Genomic DNA, 20,929 nt, shown 5'->3' with positions numbered 1-20,929 from the left:
AGTGCGAGAAGAATTGGTGGAAATGGTATCGGCAGCTAATGTAGCACTGGAAGAAAGACGATTACCCTGTAGCCTGATAAATGATGATACCTTTTTTCAATTTATATGAACATATTTGACTGGACACAAGTTTAAGAAATAAAGGAACGACTCTTAAACGTGCCAAAACATTTGTGTCACTATAGAATTTTTGAAACTTGTGGTTTCTAAACATGTTATAACGTTTGTGTGGCTATAAAAGCTGCTCACTAAGGGTAAATTGGGAAGTTCAAATTAAATTAATTCCAACATCAGAAAGGTGTCTTTCTTTTTAAATGGACTAAAAAGGAAATAGGTTCACATAAATTGAAATGGAAATAGAGGGAGTAACAAAAGCTAATATAGGATTGGAAATAAGAAATACTTCATGTAAAGAAGGAAAAGATAATAGGAGTTAAGAGTTATTGCAAATAATAAGATTCATAGCGATTCTAGTAAATATAAGATGTAATATCAACTGCCATGTGTCAAACCACTCGGGCAATCCACAAATCATTATTTTCGTCAATTCTTGTTCTCAAAAGTCTTTCTTAATCTATTCAAGTACTTAATTAAAAATATAGAGTGCACATGGAAGACTTCTTTTACATAAGATTCTAAATGCAGTTACAAAAATGAGCTTACAGAAGAGGTTAACTGAGCTATCCAAATAAGTAAGTTCATAAAATAATTCTTCACCAAAACACCATACCATTTGTAGCCGCCAACATCAAATGTATTACTCCGAAGTTCTCTCTTGTTAATTTGTGAAAACTTATCGATCTTCCATGTATATTTCCCATATAGCTCAGAAGGTTTAGGGCCTAAAGACAACAAAAGAGGATAACTGAATTAAAAAACAAATGGTGCAACTGAATAAGAAAATTCTCAACTGTACCTCAAGGATCATGTCTTTACCCAATAGGAAAAAAGACACATTATTTTGCAATTTAAATCAATTGCGGTTAAATCCTCTAATTTTTTTGTCTCTATTTGTTATAAAATTCATGTAAATGGACAAGTGAAAAGTAGGCAGTATGGTATCTTTTACGTTAATTTAGAAAAGAAAAAGGTTGCAGTCACTATGATAACCTCTAAGTAAAGGACACAACTTAATTGCAATAACTTTTTTATGAGAACTAATAAAACAGCCAATATTATGAAACAAATACAACTCCAATCTCCCCACACAAGGTATTGCTAAGACCTTTATGTCAGCCATATGACTGTAACTAGCACCAAAGAGTTGTCTCACTTTCATACAGCTATAAGTTATACAAACTAGAAAAATGAAGAAAGGGTAAAACAACAGAATGAATGTGGAGCATTGTTAAAAAAAAAGTAGCTTTCAAGCAAGAGTATGCTTGTATCTCATGAAATTAGCTCTGCGCATAGGGCGGTATACCCAAAAGGAAAAGGCCTTATGGCAACTACACTATTTAAGCAATTCTTATTATTGTTCTTGTGCCTTAGAAGAAGTTCCCTTTCTCCTAATTTACCCGGTGAGGCCGGTGTGTGTGAGTCAATGTTGACACTTACAATAAACATTCTACAATGCACCTAACATCAACACTAATATGTAAGATAGCAAAAACAGTATCCACAATTATAAGAAGAAGAAAACAAAAACACTAGGTGATTTCTTTCCATCTTTCCTAACCTTGGTGGACAAAGTTACCTTATACCTATTGTTGGTGGAAGGTGGCAGGTATACCGTGGACTTAGTCTACGTGCGCACAAGTTGGACCAGACACCACAGTTATCAAAAAAAGTTATTACCAAATCAAATACCTTGTATATGGAAATCTAGTAATACTATCCACCTTTGAATTAGGGATTAGAAAATGGACAGCAAAAGAAGGTTTGAGAATATTAGCAGCTACTTGACAACTTTGAAGGGCTTCCAGAAGATTAAGAGGAGAGGAAGCGAATTGAAAACATGGTGGTTGTTAATGAACTATTAAGAATTTTTAGTCTAAATCACTTAGTTGGAGAATATCGACTTCTATTCAAATGAGACAAGTTAAATGTAAAAGCAACTACAGCTAATGATAGGTGAGGGTTCTGAACATCCTTTTGGGAGTGTGGCAAGTAAATATCAAATGGCTATTCCTCTAATACCACAAATCCAAAGACTACACACTTCAAACTGAGGCTGAGTACAAAAATCTTAAACCTGGTCTAGCACATCATTAGATCCATAGCCAGATAAGACACTTCCGATCTTGCTCACAAGGAAAAATTTATGTATGTATCCTGGTCAGTCACTGATAATCTACTTTCCTCAGAAGAAAATGTAGATGTGTGTGAGTATAAGAGAGAACGAGAGAAAACAAACATCATATTGATTAATGTACATGACTCCTTGATTATCAAAAACATAAATTTGAATGAATGGTAAAGACTTGGAGATAGCAAGCACCATACCAACATCGTCATCGTCATCACAATCCCAGTACGGAGGCGAAGTTGATGGAATTCCATTTTCTACCTGCTCAGATGACCTCCATTCAGCCAATGCTTCACTATTTTGGCATTGCTGCTGCCCACTTGACACTCCCTCCGAAGACCTTGCTGTCCCTGCCTCCTCATAAGCACTTGAAGCCATTTCTCGTCCCACAGCTCCTGCAACTTCACCTGAACCAAACAGATTACACCTTTTAACAGAAATTATTCAAGAAGCACGCAACACAGAAAAATCTTCAGATCAACGCATAGTACATTGGCAAAAATTCCAACCTTCTCAGCCGGCAGATTTAGTACACAGTGTGAATTCATCAATAAAAGGCAAAATGATTTAAATAGATAATGGGGATCACCGAACCAACTTAACTAGAATCCAATTCCGACATAGTTGTTTTCATTGTAGCAACAAAAATCATAACTTTTCATAAGATAAAACATTATTCAAACTCTTCCCAAAAAATCCACATTAAGATAAATCCAAATAAACCCCAATTACACCAAACTTCCTAAAAACAATTAATGACTGACCAAAAAAATGAATTGAAGTCTAAAGTCAATCAACAACAACAACAACTACAACTCAATCCCAAACACAAATTCTGGAGCAGAATAGAAAAACAGAAAACATATCGATTAGTTATCAAAAATCCAGTTCATAATTAAACCCAATTTAAAAAAAAAAAAAAAAAGAAGTCTATCAACAATAAAAATAGCATAAAACATTTCAACTAGTTATCAAAAACCCAGTTCAGAATTAAACCCAATTGAATAAGATCCACAACCAAACTGCCAAAAATAAAAACAACCATTTCCGATAAGGATCGGAAAAGCTAAAATCCCGAAATACCCCAAACCCTAAAGCAATCAAAGTAAAACAAACAAGCAAAAAAAACAAAAAAATGGAAATCAAAACAATAAATAGTGAAAATTCATACCTGAAGAAGATCGATAAAAAGGAACCAGAGCTGAAGCAGAGAAAACAGAGTTTTGGGGGTTTTTTTTTGTCAATGGCGAATGGAAGCTGTAGAGGAAACAAAAAGATTTTAGTTTTAGAGGTGAAGAAGCCGAAATGAGGAAATGAATAAAACTATATATAGTAAGAGGAAAATATTTTTTTTGTTATAATTTTATTTTATTTATCGTTTGACAGTGTGAATAATTAGTATGTGTGGGTGGGGTTATATATGTGTAACTGTCTTTTCTTTCCAAGAAAATTTAAAATAAAACTAAAAATTAAGCATAATATGATACATATATAAACATTTTGTTTGATCTAATATATCTCGTTTAGAATTTTTTTAAATTAGAAGTTATATTTTTTTTGGAAAAGAAATTTAAATTTAATATAATACATAGATAAACATTTTGTTTGGTCAATATATTTCGTTTAGAAATTTTATTAAATTAGAAGTTATATTTTTTATTTGGAAAAGAAATTTAAATTTTGTATGTGAAAGTCTTAAAATCGGTCAAAACTTAAAATTTTTCAAAGTCAAATTTTGAAATCTAATCAAATTTTATGGTCAAACAGGTATTTAAAGATTAACTTTTTAAATCTACTCTAAAAAATTGTGGTTAAATGCTAGTTTTGTCGTTACACATATGTGTTTGACGAACATCTTAACTTCAAAAAATGTATATTTAAATATCTTTAGGGGTGTATTTTAGATATAGTATTCTCAAATTTGAAATGTTTACTAGGCTAACTTAAAGCAAGCTAAATTGTCTAAATGTGTATTTTTAAAGTTAGACTATTTAGTTGATAATTGAGATCATGTAAAAATATTTATTTGTTTGTAATACCTATAAATTAATACACACGAATATAAAAGTGAGAAAGAAGTGGAGTTTCATCTAAATAAGAAAGATGAATTCATAGTGAAAAATGATTTTCAAAAAATATTAGGTTTAACATAATCTCACAAATCTATTTTCGAACAGTTTAACTTTTTAAATTTATTTAAAATGAGTAATTTGAATCTTTATCAAATATTTCAGAGAAAATTTTATAAACATGTTATTATAGATGTTAATTACTTAATGAAATAATAGTTACTTAATCACACAATTTATTTGACTTCTGAATTATCCTCAAATATTTGCATGTCAAATTTGCTCTAATTTTGACAGTTTAAGATCTATTGTGACTAATCTCATTAAATAAAGATAAAATCAAGATTATATCAACTTGTGAAGATGTTACGTAGCCCTGAGCCAAGGAAACATAACAAAACGTTTAAATTCTATCATATTAGTTTCAAAGTCACTTATTGTTCTATTTCATCGAAATTCAACCCATTATATTCGTGATTCACGATGTCTTTTTGTATGTGTGTTTAATAATTTAATGTATTTATTTTTATTTCATATACATGTATACAGTATCAATCTCATCTATTGTATTAAGTTTTAATTTAATTTTGATGTATTCAGTATCACTTTCATATAGTATATTCAGATACATGTATTTGGTATCAAAGATACATGATATAACGTATCTAGGGACTAGGGTTACATATGCACTGATATATTCAACAAATAAATCAATTTTTAATGTATCTTATGCATAAATACATACTTAGAAGATGGAGGGAAAATACATAAATACACATGCACACAAATATATCGTGTATATGTGTTTGTTTCGAGTATATTATCTTCCTAATTAATAATTTCATATCAGATTTCAAGTCAAATACACCTAGATACATGTATCTTTGCTAACATATACATTTTGAAGTAATATATATATATATATATAGAGAGAGAGAGAGAGAGATAGAGGAAGAAAGGCGAGTGAGAGAGAAGAACGAGGTAGGAGGGAGTGAGTGAGAGAGTTAGTGTATCCACGTACATGTGAATCACACTATATATATATTTGAGATACCAGATACATTCCTAGAAATATAACTACGAGAAAGTCAGTGTATACCAGATATATGTGAATTTACTTGAATATTGTGTAGCTAAAGTAAGTTACACCTAATTTTGACCTACGTATATAGGAATCGAAATTTGACACGAAACATACTTTCAAAAACCCACAAAAACACACATAAGATTGTTGGCAAGCAAGTAGGCAAGGCTGGTGGAGATTCAAAACGCAAGTTCTAAAACGTAGCACATGTGCGACTTATCTGTTATGGTGTGGATGTGCAAGATGTTGGGAAATGCATGATTTTGAAATGAATGAAAAACGTATCAATCTATTTTTGGGGAAAAGGCATAAATTTCTTTTAAATTTGTCTCAAAAAGACAGTTACACGCTTAAACTATCATAGTGACCTATTACACACTTATATTATTTAAAAGTAAATTTTCTTACCCCTTAAAATTGATGTGGCAAAAAAATAAAACAAAAATAAAAAAAATAGGCATGTTAGTAAAACAAAAAGTTAGAATCCTCTTTTCCACCCCCCTCTCACCTACCTTTTCTTCTTCACACCCCACCAATTGTCTTTTTTTTCTTCTTCAATCTTTAATTTCATCACACTTCTTTATGTTTTATCACAATCTTAAAGCACAATTATTTTTTTGATTCGCAATTAGGTTAATTCTCATAGATTTTTATTTTGTTTTACCCTCCCTAGGAGCTCCCACCCCTTTTGCTCCCTTGGTGACTTGAACTCGCAATCTTTGGATTGGAAGTGAGTGGTGCTTACCATCCGAGCAACTCCCTCTCGTCAATTCTCATAGATTTGTTAGTGAATAATTGTATTTTATCTAGAAAAAATTCGATTGATTGTTTCTATCTTTTTCATTTTTTTACTTTGTTAAAGAAATTTTGGTTGTTGATCAATTTTTGGTCTTAATGGTAATAACAGCTTTATGGGTTTGGTGGTGATGGGTGGCGGGATGCGAAAAAAGAGGTAATTGAAGGTGGTGAAGAAGAAACCTCAATGTCACATGTGACCTTTAAAGTTGTCCGCATATTTTACCTAGACACCTTAATGTAGTCTTCTTCTTGTTGAACACTTAAATATAAACAAACTTATACCTATTTGACATAAAATGATAATCAGTTGACAAACACAAGATGTGCGTATCTCAAACACTAATACATAATATATTTACTAATGAAATGATGACACGTAGCATTTGATTCATTTTTTTTTTAAAAAAGCTCTATTTAAATAATCAAAAAATAAATTTATGAAAATAAAAACTTATATTTTGAATTAACCCTCCCCTCCATCCTCCTCCTCCTTCTTCTTGACCCGTTTCCTCTTCATCGGCAACACCAGTAAACTATCACCCTACCTCTTTCTCTTCCTCCTTTGAATTTTATCCCTTTCACTAGCGTAGACAATACACCATTGTTGTACACCAAGTTAAATACTCATTCTCTTTCATTTTGATGCATCAAAAGCTCCTACTCATTGCCTTCATCTTCTTTTCATTATTAATTATTTATCAGAATTGTAAAGTACAATAACAATTTTTTATCCAAAAAAGTTCAAATCATATTTTTCTTATCGGAATAAATGAAGCCTCACTGAAATATTAGAGGCTAAATCTTCATAAGAAAAAAAGAAGGAAAAAGCAAAAGAAGAACCATAGAAGGTGAGAGAAAGAGAAAGGTGGAGGGTGTGGGGTGGGTTTGTGTGTTTGTGTAAAACAACTGATGGAAATAGTGAATGAGAAATTGAGAATAATTGAAGGTAGGGGAATATTGGGATGTGAAAGAAGATGACTCTTCCCCTTTTTTTATTAATTGATTTTTTAAAAAAAATTAATTTAGGTGTATAAGTAAGTGATTTTTTTTAAAAATAGCTTTACACGCTTAAAGAGAGTACACATTTTTTGTCATGTCAACATTTTGTGTCTAATAGAAATGACTTTTGAACAAATGAAGTGTTCAATAGACACAACTCATACTCATGGTTAAGGTGTCTAAGTGAAATATGCGGACAACTTTAAGAGTTCGCTATGACTTAAGCCGTGTTTATATTTGTTAGAGAAACTCATCGATTGAGTTGGTGATGACGAGGAAGTAATCACAGGAGAAGATGAATTCATCGGCAAATTTGAATATTCATACGTGAGCTTTGAAGCTCTTTAACAATGATTGTCCATGGATCTGTATTTCCTTCTTTATTCATCAAGTTTTTTTTATAGCTCAAATCAATTAATTTGGATGTTTTCAAACTCAAGAACCAACAATGGGATTCTCTTAAAGGATTTAATTTAGTTGCTACAAATTAGTAATTGCAAATGATTTTTTTTTTATATTTGAACTCAAACTCAGTAACTCATGAAAGATTAGAATTTTGGTAGCTTCGTACGTCAATAGAGTTTCTTGATTTTTAGCTCAAATCTTCACATTTGATTCAAAATTAATTAACAAGTAATGTGTAAATTCAAGAGATAAGACACAAATACGTTCCTAGACTATGATCGAAATTTCAGAGACACACATGATAGCTGAGCTGACAGTGCCTATCAGTCACTACATGTTAAGAATGTGGGTGTCTAGTTTTAGGGTGTTATTTATTCCGTCTTAAAGTAGTTCAAGGGGATGATATAACTCTCATGAAATATAAGTGTGTAGTTGAAAATTCGATAATAGGTTGAAGGACCATTTCCCAACAACAATAACATACAAAGTGAATTTTGAAGAGAATAAAGTATACAAAGATGTTCTAACAATTCTTTTGAACTTTGAACACTTAACTTAATTTGAACTAAGGGTGTGTTTGGTATGAAGGAAAATGTTTTCCATGGAAAATGTTTTCCTGGAAAACAAGTTGATTTTTGACTTATTTTCTCATGTTTGGTTGGTGAGTAGAAAATATTTTCCGGAAAAGATTTTTAGTGTTTGATTNAAAAAATAATTATAATTTGAAGTTGGAAGAGAGTTTTGGAAAATGTTTTCCTTAAGTTTAAAAGGAAAGTCATTTTCCTTAAATTTGAGAAAAATGAGTTGATTTGGAAAACATTTAGCCCAACCAAACATGAGAAATTGAAAAATATTTTCCGAAAAATGTTTTCCTTCATACCAAACACACCCTAAAAGGAGTACAATATATTCACATCATTTACATCAAAATAATAACATAAGTTATATATATACCTAGAATAATTAATCTTAAAATAACTAATTTCATGTCAAAAAAATCAATTATATACAAAGAAACTGTTTTCCATACGTCAAAAAAATTGAAGCTTCTCACCTTTACCTTTTTTTCAGTTTCACAGTTCTTCGATCCACTTGGATCTGATGCTGTCTTCACTGTAAGTAGTGGAACAATTCCTCAAACTCCCCAATGGTTCACAGTTTCATAAAGAAGAAGAGACGGAGGAGGATAACTGAGTTTTTAGTAGAATTTTGGGTATACGACGTCGTTTACTGAATTTGATAAATGATGACGTGTCCATTGCACGTGGTGGAAGATTCTAGAATGTATCCTTAAGTCGGTTTCGGTTTGGGAGTATATAAGGGGTAGAATGGGCAACACAAATTGAATTAGGTTTTCTCTTTGTTCTTATCCTTTCTTTTTTTCAGCAGCCACATTTTTTTTTCCTCCAGATCTTAAAAGAAAAAAAGTTTGTTCCTCTGAGCAGATCTAGAGGTATACAATTTGGGGATTCTTCTTCATCTTTTTAATTGGTTTGTTAATATTTGAAAACTTTTTAACTTTATAATAGAGATGGATCTAGGATTTAAATTTTTAAAAATTCTTATTTTTAAGATTCTTAATAATTAACTCATTATATTTTATAAACTCTAAATTTAAATATGCTATTTGTTGTGATTTGAGTGAATTTTATTCATAGATGTATGTTCATGTTGAAAATATTGGGTTTAGTTGAACTCGTTACAACATGATCTCATTTAAGGATTCTTCTTCATATTTTTCTTAATTGTCTTTTATATGTCCCACTTAATGGTGTTTGATATCTGTATTAGAGTTCGTCTATTTTGATGATTTTGTATTTGGGTCGTATAGGGTCCCATTCCCAATTCTGGAGTAATGCTTCTTATTAAGATTTTTTTTATGAATAAGGATCGAATCTGAGACCTCTAATTATCATTCATTATATCATATCTTTTGGTTGTTTTAATTGTTATTTTGATGTTTGAAAGGTAGTTCTTGTTCAATAAAGATGAGGAGAAGCTTGTTTGGATTAACTTATTTTTAGTATTTTTATGTCAAAATAATTTTTAATTGCTATTTTTAGTGTTTGGGTAAATTTAGAAGTATCTAGTTTTAAATTAGATTGATGATAAAATAAATCAAAATTATAAGTTAGGAAAGCCAAATGTTCAATCCAAGTAGGCTTGAGATAACCTCATGTTGAAGTTGAAGGTAAGATTTAAATTTTACGAGTTCAATCTTAAGATTTTAGTATTGAACTCAATATATTTTCTTAAAAAATTATAAATTCAAATAAACTATATATTGTAATTTGGTTTATGTTTATGTTGAAAGTACTAGGTTTAGATGAACAATATGATAAGGCCGTCTTATTTAAGGATTCTTCTTCATCTTCTTCTTTACCTTCTAAATTGTTTTGTTGATGTTTGAAATATAATTTTATCTATCTAAGTTAAGGAAATAGTTTCACATTAGAGGTGGATCTAAGATTTAAACTTTTTGTGTTAAATCTTAAGATTCTTAATATTATATTTTTCGACTTCTTAAGTTTAAGAAGTTCAGATAGTGAAAAATTAATTGTAATAATATGTAACAGTTTATATGTGAGATCTAATCTATGCCATCATATGACTATTTATTTTGAGAGATTAATCTTTTAGAGTAAATTTAAGTATGTGTAAGGTAAATTAGACAAGTTGAGTGATTTTTTATATACATCATATTTAGAAAAGGTACATTCAAATTCTAAATATATTTGCAAAAAATATGACCAAACACAATTTTAACTTTAGTTTTGAAAATTTCAAATAAAGTGATCTATTTTTGTTTTTAGGGCCAAACACCCAATTACCGCCTTAGGTTGTACATGAAAAATACACCTAAGAAGCAAGATAGCCTTAATATAGGTTCTATCTAGTGCAGATATCATGAGGAAGGAGGATCAATTGCCTTTCAAAGTTGGGCAATCCGCTGAAGCACAATCTTTTGAGAATGGATTTCGTGGGGCGTGGTTTCGATGTAAGGTACGAAATGAAAAGTTCAATTCTAGTGTGAGGTTGGTGCTTGCTAACTCGTGGTAGTTCAATGTGTGCATGTTGGATAGGTAATCATGCATTTGTAAAATATTTTTGTTAGTTTTTAATTTTTGTTGAAAAGGATTATGGTTATCTTGTGGAAAAATTACATAAATACACAACTTAAGATATCATAATCACTAAAATTTTTACCATTAAAAAAATAAGAAAAATCTCCTCTCAAATACATTTCTTTCCCCTCTTGAATACATCCCCAACGTTTCTTGGTTACATCTTTATCCTTTCTCGGATACATTCCTATCACCCTTGGAGACATCGATTTCCTCTCAGATATATTTTTATCCCCCTCAAATACATATCTCTCAATAAGTAATTTATCATTTGCAATGTATTGGATAGCCAAGGAGATGAAAAATTTAGGATTTTTGTAATTGGAGAAACTTTCGAGATAGGTTGTAATTAGCTTCCAAATGTATGGGATTTTTGTTAAATTCCCGTACCTTATAACTTTTGTGTTATCTTGATCCTCTTTTACTTTAATCTCACGATCCAACATAGGCTCTTGGTGATGGAGTTGAAGATTAAGAGGAAGTTGAGATAGAGGGTTGTGTATGTTCAACCTAAGATCAAGTTAGGAGCCTTGACCAAGGACAATGCTTAGAAGTTGGGAGAAGTTGGAATCGCTAGCTATAAGGGACTAGAGAAGTGGACGCAAGTATTATGTGGTTCACGACATTGACTTGTATTAGGGAAGAAATTAGAGAGGTGCTAAGGGTCTCAAAGGGTTACTTTGGTGGACATAATGGATTGGTGGTGGAATGAAAAGGTCCAAGGAGAAGTGGAAGTCCAAAAATCAAAGTATATGAAGCTAGAGGAGAGCAATGACGAGGATGACTAAAGGATGGATAAGTGTGGTATAAGAAGTTGAAGGAGGCAAAGTTAGTTGTTACAACAATATAGATTGCAATATTTGGACATTTGGGAAAAGTTGAAGTTGCTGGCTATAGGGGACTAGAGAAGTGGACACAAGTAGTATGCAGTCCATGACATTGACTTGCATTAAGGAAGAAACTAGAGAGGTGCTAAGGGTCTCAAAGGGTTACTTTGGTAGACATAGTGGATTGGTGGTGGATGAAGAGGTCCAAGGAATAATGGAAGTTCAAAACCAACGTATATGAAGCTAGACGAGAGCAATGACAAGGATGACTAAAGGATGGATAAGGGTGGTATAAGAAGTTGAAGGAGGCAAAGCCAGTAGTTACAACAGTAATTACTACAACATTTGGATATTGGTAAGAACTTGTGGATATAAAGGGGATAAAAAGCTTTACATGTTAAGATGAGAGAGGAAGGCGCATGACTTGGATCAAGTGAGGTGCATTAAAGACAAGGCAAGTACTGGCGAATAAGGTGTATATTAGACGTTGATGACATATTTACATCCATAAATTTTTGAATGACGAAGGGAAAATAAAAAAGAACATTGTATTGGATAATTTGAAGCATCCAATGAGTCATTGAGATTGAGTAAAGCTTTACATGTTAAGATGAGAGAGGAAGGCGCATGACTTGGATCAAGTGAGGTGCATTAAAGACAAGGCGAGTACTGGCGAATAAGGTGTATATTAGACGTTGATGACATATATACATCCATAAATTTTTGAATGACGAAGGGAAAATATAAAAGAACATTGTATTGGATAATTTGAAGCACCTAATGAGTCATTGAGATTGAGTAAAGCTTTACATGTTAAGACGAGAGAGGAAGGCGCATGACTTGGATCAAATGAGGTGCATTAAAGACAAGGCGAGTACTGGCGAATAAGGTGTATATTAGAAGTCGATGACATATACATCCATAAATTTTTGAATGACGAAGGGAAAATAAAAAAGAGCATTGTATTGGATAATTTGAAGAACCCAATGAGTCATTGAGATTGAGTATTTTAGGCAGGTTAAGGTTGAGGAGGTGGAATGAGTTATGCCTTACATGAACAAGGGAAAAGAGGTGGGAATCTTGATGGATATGTAGAAGGATGCAAGCAAAGCAGGTTTGGGGTGATTTAGTAGGATGTTTAATGTCATTTTTTACGACATTGTAATGCCTAAAGAATAAAGGATGAGGATTTCCTTTTGTAATAACTATTGGGGCATCAAATTGTTTAGCCACACTATAAAAGTTTGGGAGAGAGTAGTGGAAGCAAAGGTGTAGAAGAGTGTCTATTTTTTAGAATCACTTTGTGTTCATGCCTTGTGTATTGACTACAAATTCGTTCACCTTGTAAGAAGGTTGGTGGAGCAGTACAGGGAAAGGAAGAGAGACTTGCAGATAGTGTTGGAGAAAGCATTCAACATAATCTTAAGGGAGGTTCTTTGGAGATAATTGGTGGTTAGAGGTGTTCCCCTAGCTTACACTCAGATGATTAAGAATATGCATGATGATGCTGAGACTTGGGTAAGAGTATGGAAGATGAGGTTGCATTAGGGATCCACTCTTAGCTCATTTTTACTTGCATTAGCAATGGAAATACTAAAGTTTACATGAGATGCCATGGTGCATGTTATTTGTAGATGACATATTGTTTGACGAGATGTGAGATAGAGTTATCACAAGGTTGAAAATTTGGAGACAATGCATTCGAGTATTGCTTGACGAGATGTGAGATAGAGTTATCAGAAGGTTGAAAATTTGGAGACATACATTGGAGTAAGGGTTTCTAGCTTAACAAGACCAAAACTAAATGCTTGGAGTGTGAGTTTAGTGATGTGACTTATGAAGCAGACGTGATTGTGAGGCTCAAGTAATTGGGTTAGTAATCCAAGATAATGGGGAGATTAATGAGGTGTCACATTAATGAAATTGAGGCATGCATCTAGTGTTATGTGTGATAAGAATGTATTGCCAAGACTTGAAGGTAAGTTCTACAAAGTAACTAGATCGATGTTTTATGAGATCGATTGTTAGCCAATCAAAAACTCTCATGTGCAGAAGATGAGAGTGGTAGAGATGAAGATGTTGAGATGGATGTGCAGATATGTTAGGAGAGATAAGATTAGGAATAATGATATTTGAGACAAGGTGGAAGTGACCTTATGGAGGTCAAGATGTGGGAAGTGACATGTGAAGAGTAGATGTTAGAGGTTGACTATAGTGGGCTTGAGAATGTGTGGAGATTAGATGAAGAAGCATTGAGGTTAGGGGATTAGGCAAGACATGACACAATTTTAGCTCAAAATGAGGACATGTCCCTTGATCAAGAGGGTGTGTATGTCGAGAATAAGGGTAGAAGATTAATAGGTAGTTGAAGATGTTTCTTTTCTATGCTCGGAGTATTACTATTAGTCTTGTATCTTTTTCTTGGATTTCTATTATTACATGTATTTTCCTTAGCCTGGATTATCTATCACATTTAACTCATAGTTACTTATGTTTGCTACTACTACCTCTTTTTCATCCTCTTTGAGCGACGTGTCTACAAGAAACAACCTCTCTGCCTTTGCAAGGTAGGGGGTAAGGTCTGCTTATACTCTACCGTTCCCAAACCTCATTTGTGGGATTACATTGGATGTATTGTTGTTGCACATTGAGGTCCAATTGCAAGATGTAATGTGGCAAAATTGGAGCATAGTTTTTGAACATTCCAGACAGAGTGGGGATTTTTTTTGGGAGGGTTGGGTAGCATCATTTATGGACCTTAACTATTTGAACAGAATAATGTACCTGAGATTAGGACTAGACATCTGTATAATTAAGGAAGTTGTAATTAGAAAAATATGTGTTTTGCATGAACTATATTAGGCAGTTTATACTTTATTGATTTGGATTGTTGTTCTATTTTTACTTGGATTATTAATCATGTTAATAAGACAATTGTATAAATATGTAATCGCATGTCTCTTCACATTCACAACCGTTTTATTTATATTTCTAACTTATTCTTTACAACTCTCTAGTTGCATTCTAGGTGGTAAAACTTTTGTTTACTGTTACATTAAACTTTTACATAGTGCTCTATTTATCGAAAGTCACTATTGCTGTAATTACATTTGGAACCAAAACCTGTTACTGTTGTTGCAATCCGTGTATTGTCAGTTCTCCAGGTCTTGTTGAGGTTACTTGTATGTTTTGATGAGGAAAGTCATTTACTGATAAAGAAGTAGAGTACAATGCATTTACTATTTCTTTCCTAATGTATCAGATACAGAAGATTAACTGCAGAAAAGGACATTGGTATGCCCTGTTGGAATACTTCGATTATCCAGATGAAAGTATGTTCTCTGATGTGTTGATTTCAGCATTTAAGCAGTTCAGTATCTTGATTTTGCCTGTGCATGATAATACAAAAAAAAAAATATAGAAATCCAGACCTAGCCCTGCTTCATTTCTTTAATGCTATAGTGGGTCAAGTTCAATATGTTAAGCTTGTCCAAAATAGGAATAATGGTATAGACGGATGAGAGCTAAACTGAGAATGGAATATTTTATCTTTTACACTGTTAGATACTTTCTCGTTTAGTAAATAGAGAATTAGGTATTTTCAGCTGAAAACTAAATGCCTTGTGAACCATTTATGTCATAGTGAACTTGACACTGTAAATAGTTTCAATGAATATTTCGACTTTGTTAGCTCCTTAGAATGCATACAGGAAGGTTCACCGGAAAAGCTAACTCATTTTTTGCCCACTGATGTAATCTCCAGCATCTACTGGATGTATTATCAATGAAATTCTGACTTAAGACTGATAAAAAAAGAGATGTGTTTTCAGACAAGACTCTTGCTATATTTGTATCTACCAATGCATGTTAATTGTTTCAATCCTTGCTGTTACAGAACTGACTTGGACCAAGCTGTATCAAAATCCCCCATATAATGTTGGGAAGTTGAAGGAGAAAACACAACTAATGCTGCGGCCGCAGTATCCTTTATTCAAGCTAAAAAATGAAGTATCAGATGTCAGTTCAATTTTTGAAGCTACAGTAGTTGTTGATGGTAATTGGCAGGTGGGTGATTTGGTTGATTGGTGGGCTAATGGCTGTTATTGGTCTGGACATCTGACAAAGTTACTTGGCAACAATGAAGCTGAGGTAATAATTTCTTTTACATTCTGTATTAACTGGCTGGTTACCTGTTCGGCTGCTGTCATCTGTTAGATTTTATTTTGAACATGAAGTTTTAGTAAACACTCGATACCTAAAACTGAAAATGAAAAAAAGGAAACTATGCCTTTTTGGTAGTAAAAGAAGGATTACTTGATGAGGACCAGCTCTTCAATATCAGTTCAAATATAATCAGTATGTGTAATCATAGATGTATCTTTAGGCATAATGTCTAGACTGTGTTCTTTCTTAGTTAGTCGAAGGACTTCATTTTCAATAATATTCTACTCTTGTGTTTTTGTCTTCATAGTTGGCATTGACACCACCTCCTGTGGGTGAAGGTGCACTTTATGAAGTTTCTTTCAAGGATTTGCGCCCATCCTTGGAATGGTCTCCAGATTTTGGTTGGACTGTGCCTACATCCCAGGTTCTTACCTTTGCTCATTTTCATATGTTTTTCTTTTATTATGTTTCTTTTTCCCTACAAAATAATATAATATGGTAGACATAATCCTTAAAATTCAGCCCCCACTGTCGGTCTACTGGTAAGGCTGTGGTGCGTGATGTATGGGTTAGGCACATCATGTTTCTAAGTCTGGCACCAGCAAAAGCTTGGTATTAATATGTAGAAGGGTAGGGGGTGGCCCATTATCTACCGAGATTCGAACCGTGCCGAAACCTTGGGATTTCTCAGTTCTTCCACATCACACGTTTCATCCTTCCGTCTCCTCTTTCTCCATCCGTGTCGTCTCCGGCTTCTCTGTGGTACTTCTGCAGATTTTTTTATATTATATACTAGCCAGCACCCTCCTCCCAAGGAAAATCCCAAAATAGCATCTATAAAATGAAACCAAAAAGTGAAGATGCAAGTCTTTGTATTGCAATTTTTGATAATTGCATCTCTTACCTCAAAGGAGCTTTTCTCTGAATAAGGTCAATGCATCTTAACCATCAGGTCTAGTGTTGGAAATTTGCTACTTGAATTTTATTCTGGTGTAGCTGCCCTCTTTTGATGGTTCTTTCTGCCTATAATTTGTTTCATGACAATTGCAGGATGGTGTACGTCGATGTGCTCAACTAATTCAACCTGTCAACCAAGGTAACTATAATGTTCTTCCATTGGCTGTTCACAAAACTTTATTTTTGTATCAAAAGACATGAAAATATTTTGTTAAATACATAAATCTTGTAGAGTATGTGCATGAACAGGTTTCCATCAAGGATGTTTATGTGGAGAAGCCGTACTTCATAAAACTGTTGAGATTTTTGGGACAACTTCAATATGTATTATGTGGTTGCTCTGATAGAACTTAATTGAGATGCTCTAAAGGGATGCTAGTTGCTATCCATAGTTTAAATATAGTTGATTAAGTGCCTTATTTTTCGGTGGAATCAAGGGAATGAAATGGCTAAAAGAACACTACGAATTTCCTTTAGCTCCTTAGAGGGTTAAACATTTGTGAAGCCATTTTAGCAGCTTCTTGAAGTCCTGTGTTTTCAATGAAGGTGAAAGGCATCAACGACCTTTGCATCCCACTCTTGTATTCTACTTTGAAACTTTCTGCATGGTTGTGTCAAAATAAAGAAGTGAAATGCGCATTTGTTTGCTTTATGCGTTTTTCCTAGTGAAGGGGAGCCTTGACATATCTGGTTTGCTGCCATGTGACCAGGAGGTCACGGGTTTGAGTTGTGGAAACAACCTCTTGCAAAAATGTAGGTAGGGCTGCATACAAAAGATCCTTGAGGTCCATCCCTTCCTGGGACCCTGCGCATAGTAGGAGCTTAGTGCACCAAACTATCCCTTTTTTGTGTGATACGGCTGTATCATTGATATAAGGTGCTTTTTAGCGTGATCTTTGGCCTGTATAAGTGCCACTGAATCACAACTGCAGTGCATTTCAACTAATTCTCAAGTCTCTCTTTTCTTTGTAGAAAGAGAATCATTTCTGTAAAGAAAATCCTGCATTTTTATATTTGACATGCTCATCATGTTCATTGCAGCGTTACATTCTATGAGTGAAGGGAGAACTGGATATTCATCAGATCTCTCTTTCTCTACTCATTCATCTGCAAACTTGTCACCAGCCTCGGATGAAAAGAGGGATTTTAAAACTACAGAGTTAGCAGAACGACCCCCGATCATAGATCTTCCAAAGGAGGCGGCTGTGAACTCATCGAAGAAAGTGAGGCGGTCAGACATTTGCTCTAGTTCCCATACTGGAGATGAATCGACAAAGGAATCCATTTTGTCAGATAAAGGTTCTGGTTCACGTACTGGAGTTGATCTAGCAAAAACCGCCGCTGGGCCAACTGAAAATTTTAGCTATTCGAGTTGTCCTTTGAAGAAGTTCAGAACCAGTGATGGAGTTCAGTTACATTCAACTGGTTCTGACACGACAGAGGCAGCGATATTGGATTTGGAGGAACTTGTGAACAAAATTAAATGGCTGAAGGGACTGCTCGAGTTAGGAAAACCCATGTCTAATGTTGCCAGACCTTCATGGAAGTTCGTGGAACATCATGCATCATTCGGAAATAAATGATGGATGGTTTCAAAATATCGAAATGTCATCTGGTGGCTCTTGAGAAATGAGGTATAAAGCTTCTACTCTTACTGCTCGTCCGGTGCAGGTTTTACACTCCTTCCATAGTTTAGGAAGCTGGTTGGAATGAAATTTGAATGCATCCCATGTTATTAAGGTTTTAAGTCTCGTTGCGATGATGCAAAGGCTAGTGCCATGCCAGCAACACTTAAACCGGTATTCTGGCTGCACTCGGGTATGATTTAGCGATGCTCCAAAGCGCATGTACATATGCTTTCGTTGAGATTTCTGAGCGTTGATTAGTCGACAATATGCATCGACAAAAGTATCCAAGTTCAATTGGCTCAACTGCTTACTGCAACATTTTGTTAAAAAAGAAAGCTTGTATAGAGAAGTTTGAAGTGGAGATGGTAATACTGGATGTGTTTCATTTGAAGGCCTGTGATTGATAACAATATTGGTCTACAAGAAATTTTGACTCCCTTCTTTTATTCTTCGACACAGGATTATCATCGAGGAGATTTGATAAGTGAAGAATAAACACACGAACAAGTCAAGTTATCTAATAATTTTAATTTTAACCAACAAATCTTATAAATAGGGTCTGAGTAGGTATGTTATGCAGATTTTAATTTAAGCCTTACTAAAATTTATTGTTATAGGTTTATTGATTGTAAGTGTGAAATTATGGTGAATGCCGATACAAAAAGATTTAAAGGATAAATTTTAAAATATATCTAATAAGTTTTACAAATTCATGATTGTTACGAAGCTATACGAAATAGGACTATAGGAGTATATAGTACCTCTTGAGATATTCAAGGTTTCACAAATTTAATTTAAAGAAAATTCTTTATTTATAAGGAAAATCTAACTTGGTCCTCAAGTAACTTTTCTTCGAAGATATCAAGAAGCAATGAAAAGTACTTTCAAAAAATATTTATAATATTATTTTGCACATTATTTAAGAAAACATAAATAAAAAGATATAATCTCTTGGAATTCCTAATTTTTCTTCGAAGATATTAGAAGCAATGAAAAGTACTTCTAAAAAAAAAAATTATCATATTATTTTACACATTATTTAAAAAAACATACATAGAAAGGTATAATCTCTCATCATTAAAATTAATTTTTGTATAACTTGTACAAACTTACCTAGAATAACTTTTGCCAAGGATAATTTTAAAAATAAAAAAAAATTGTACAAAATTTTACATTTGTAAGTTGATCTAATATGTTCGAAAAGGTATTTCTTGAACTCCATCATCAACTTTAACAAAGGGATAACTAATCAATTTCGAAAGAGATATTATCAATGTTTCATCTATTTGATTCAACATATAAGAACTTTCATCAGCATCTCTATTTTAATTCAAATACACATTTTTTTTCTAAATAAAGGGACAAATTCATAAGTTTGTTGGATAATTCTACTTTGTAGGCTTTTGGAAGGCATATAACTCCAAATATTATGTTGAATATGCAATTACGATTACACTACGTAAGCATCTACGCACATGAGGTGAGATATACCTAACAAATTCAAATTAATTGGCACTTTCATTCAGCGCATTCAAACGTGGACCAAATATATACGTAAGTCGTAATGTGTTCCTCTTATCTATCGAAGTGTCGCTTTCTTCATTAGGTGAAGTACTTATTCCTCTCAAAATGGGGAGAAAAACAAAAACAAAAAAAGAGTAGGAATAACACTCAAATAGAATTTTTCTTACAAAAGAAAATAAGATAATATAGTATGTGGTCTTTATTTTTATTTTATTTAATAAAGCACAAAAAAAAAACACTGAAGATAAGATTCTTAATTAAAAGTTTTAAAGGGAGAAGACATAAATTCACCCTTGAATTTATCTTGAAAAGTTACAAACTTAAACTATCATGACGACCTATTACACACTTTTACTATTTAAAAATGAATTTTTTTACCCCCTAAAACTGACGTGGCAAAAAATAAAAAAAAGGAAAGCGCGTTTGACAGTAAATAAAGTATAAAAAAAAATTAAAATATTCTTTCTACTATCACCCTACCCCCACCGTATGCCTCTTCTTCTTCTTTAATTTTTTTTCATACCCAATTTCCATCCACCCCCACTATACCTCCACCAAAACCCTCTCCCCCATCATATCCTATTTTAATGCTTATTCGATTTCACCAATTTTATTATATTTGATTTTTCTCTTCGGCTTTGTTGGTGGTTGATAAAATTGATGATTAAGTTTAAAGAATAAAATATAATGATCAATGTGTTGGTGATAGTGATATTTGGTGGCAGATGTGTACCTTTTGATGGTGATGAGTTTGTTTATGGGTGACAATTTTTCTTGTAGATCTTTATAATTTTTGTGGAGATAATGGTGATAGTATGATTTCGATGGTGGATTTGATCGTAGGTTGTGAAATTTATGGTGACTATTTTGATTTTCATGGTGAAATATATAGATTTGGTAGTAATAGGCAACAATGGTAGTTGTTTCATGGTGGCGTTCATTGAAGAAGAAACAATGATATGGAGAATTTTAGTTAAAATTTGACATGGCATGTGATGTGGCAGTGACATGGCATTGATGTGGCGCAAGTGTGATACACCTTCCATTGTGACTACTACACGTCTCAAGGGGTAAAAAAAATTCGCTATTTAGTAGCAGAGG

At 33.1% G+C, this 20,929-nt stretch overlaps 2 protein-coding genes across 5 annotated transcripts in view; one reads left to right on the top strand and one right to left on the bottom strand.

Moving 5' to 3' along the window:
- Positions 1–20,929, bottom strand: part of LOC125859587 (TNF receptor-associated factor homolog 1b-like) — a 170,291-nt gene that overhangs the window by 10,705 nt on the left and 138,657 nt on the right. For 2 of the 3 annotated variants that reach the window (XM_049539369.1, XM_049539368.1), the window contains exon 2: positions 731–843. Coding sequence is in view for 1 of the 3 variants with exons in the window: in XM_049539367.1 (XP_049395324.1) it covers positions 731–842; positions 2,446–2,626 (293 nt within the window). In the remaining 2 variants the exon portion in view is untranslated. Of the gene's footprint in view, positions 1–730; positions 844–2,445; positions 2,656–3,419; positions 3,567–20,929 lie in introns of those variants that run through there. The other variant, XM_049539367.1, reaches the window with a different exon arrangement.
- On the top strand, positions 8,500–18,863 carry LOC125859599 (uncharacterized). 2 transcript variants are annotated; one of them, XM_049539383.1, is made up of 7 exons: positions 8,500–9,056; positions 10,506–10,606; positions 14,818–14,887; positions 15,451–15,704; positions 16,027–16,143; positions 16,770–16,815; positions 17,718–18,863. In XM_049539383.1, the coding sequence occupies exons 2-7, from the start codon at positions 10,511–10,513 to the stop codon at positions 18,257–18,259; spliced, it is 1,125 nt and encodes a 374-aa protein (XP_049395340.1). In that variant the 5' UTR covers positions 8,500–9,056; positions 10,506–10,510; the 3' UTR covers positions 18,260–18,863. The 2 variants fall into 2 exon arrangements, with proteins under 2 accessions (XP_049395340.1, XP_049395339.1); XM_049539382.1 differs by having other exon boundaries at positions 9,036–9,056; positions 10,417–10,606; positions 17,718–18,862.

The sequence above is a fragment of the Solanum stenotomum genome, chromosome 3 (genome assembly GCF_019186545.1).
Source record: "Solanum stenotomum isolate F172 chromosome 3, ASM1918654v1, whole genome shotgun sequence".
NCBI lineage: Eukaryota > Viridiplantae > Streptophyta > Magnoliopsida > Solanales > Solanaceae > Solanum > Solanum stenotomum.
This window is presented reverse-complemented; position numbering and strand designations above follow the sequence as displayed.

What these genes read in the sequence shown, in the direction of transcription:
- LOC125859599 (XM_049539383.1), top strand. Translation starts at nt 10,511, where the DNA reads ATGAGGAAGGAGGATCAATTGCCTTTCAAAGTTGGGCAATCCGCTGAA. An exon ending in GGACTGTGCCTACATCCCAG is followed by an intron (nt 16,144 to 16,769) that starts GTTCTTACCTTT and finishes TGACAATTGCAG; the next exon opens with GATGGTGTACGTCGATGTGC. An exon ending in AATTCAACCTGTCAACCAAG is followed by an intron (nt 16,816 to 17,717) that starts GTAACTATAATG and finishes TGTTCATTGCAG; the next exon opens with CGTTACATTCTATGAGTGAA.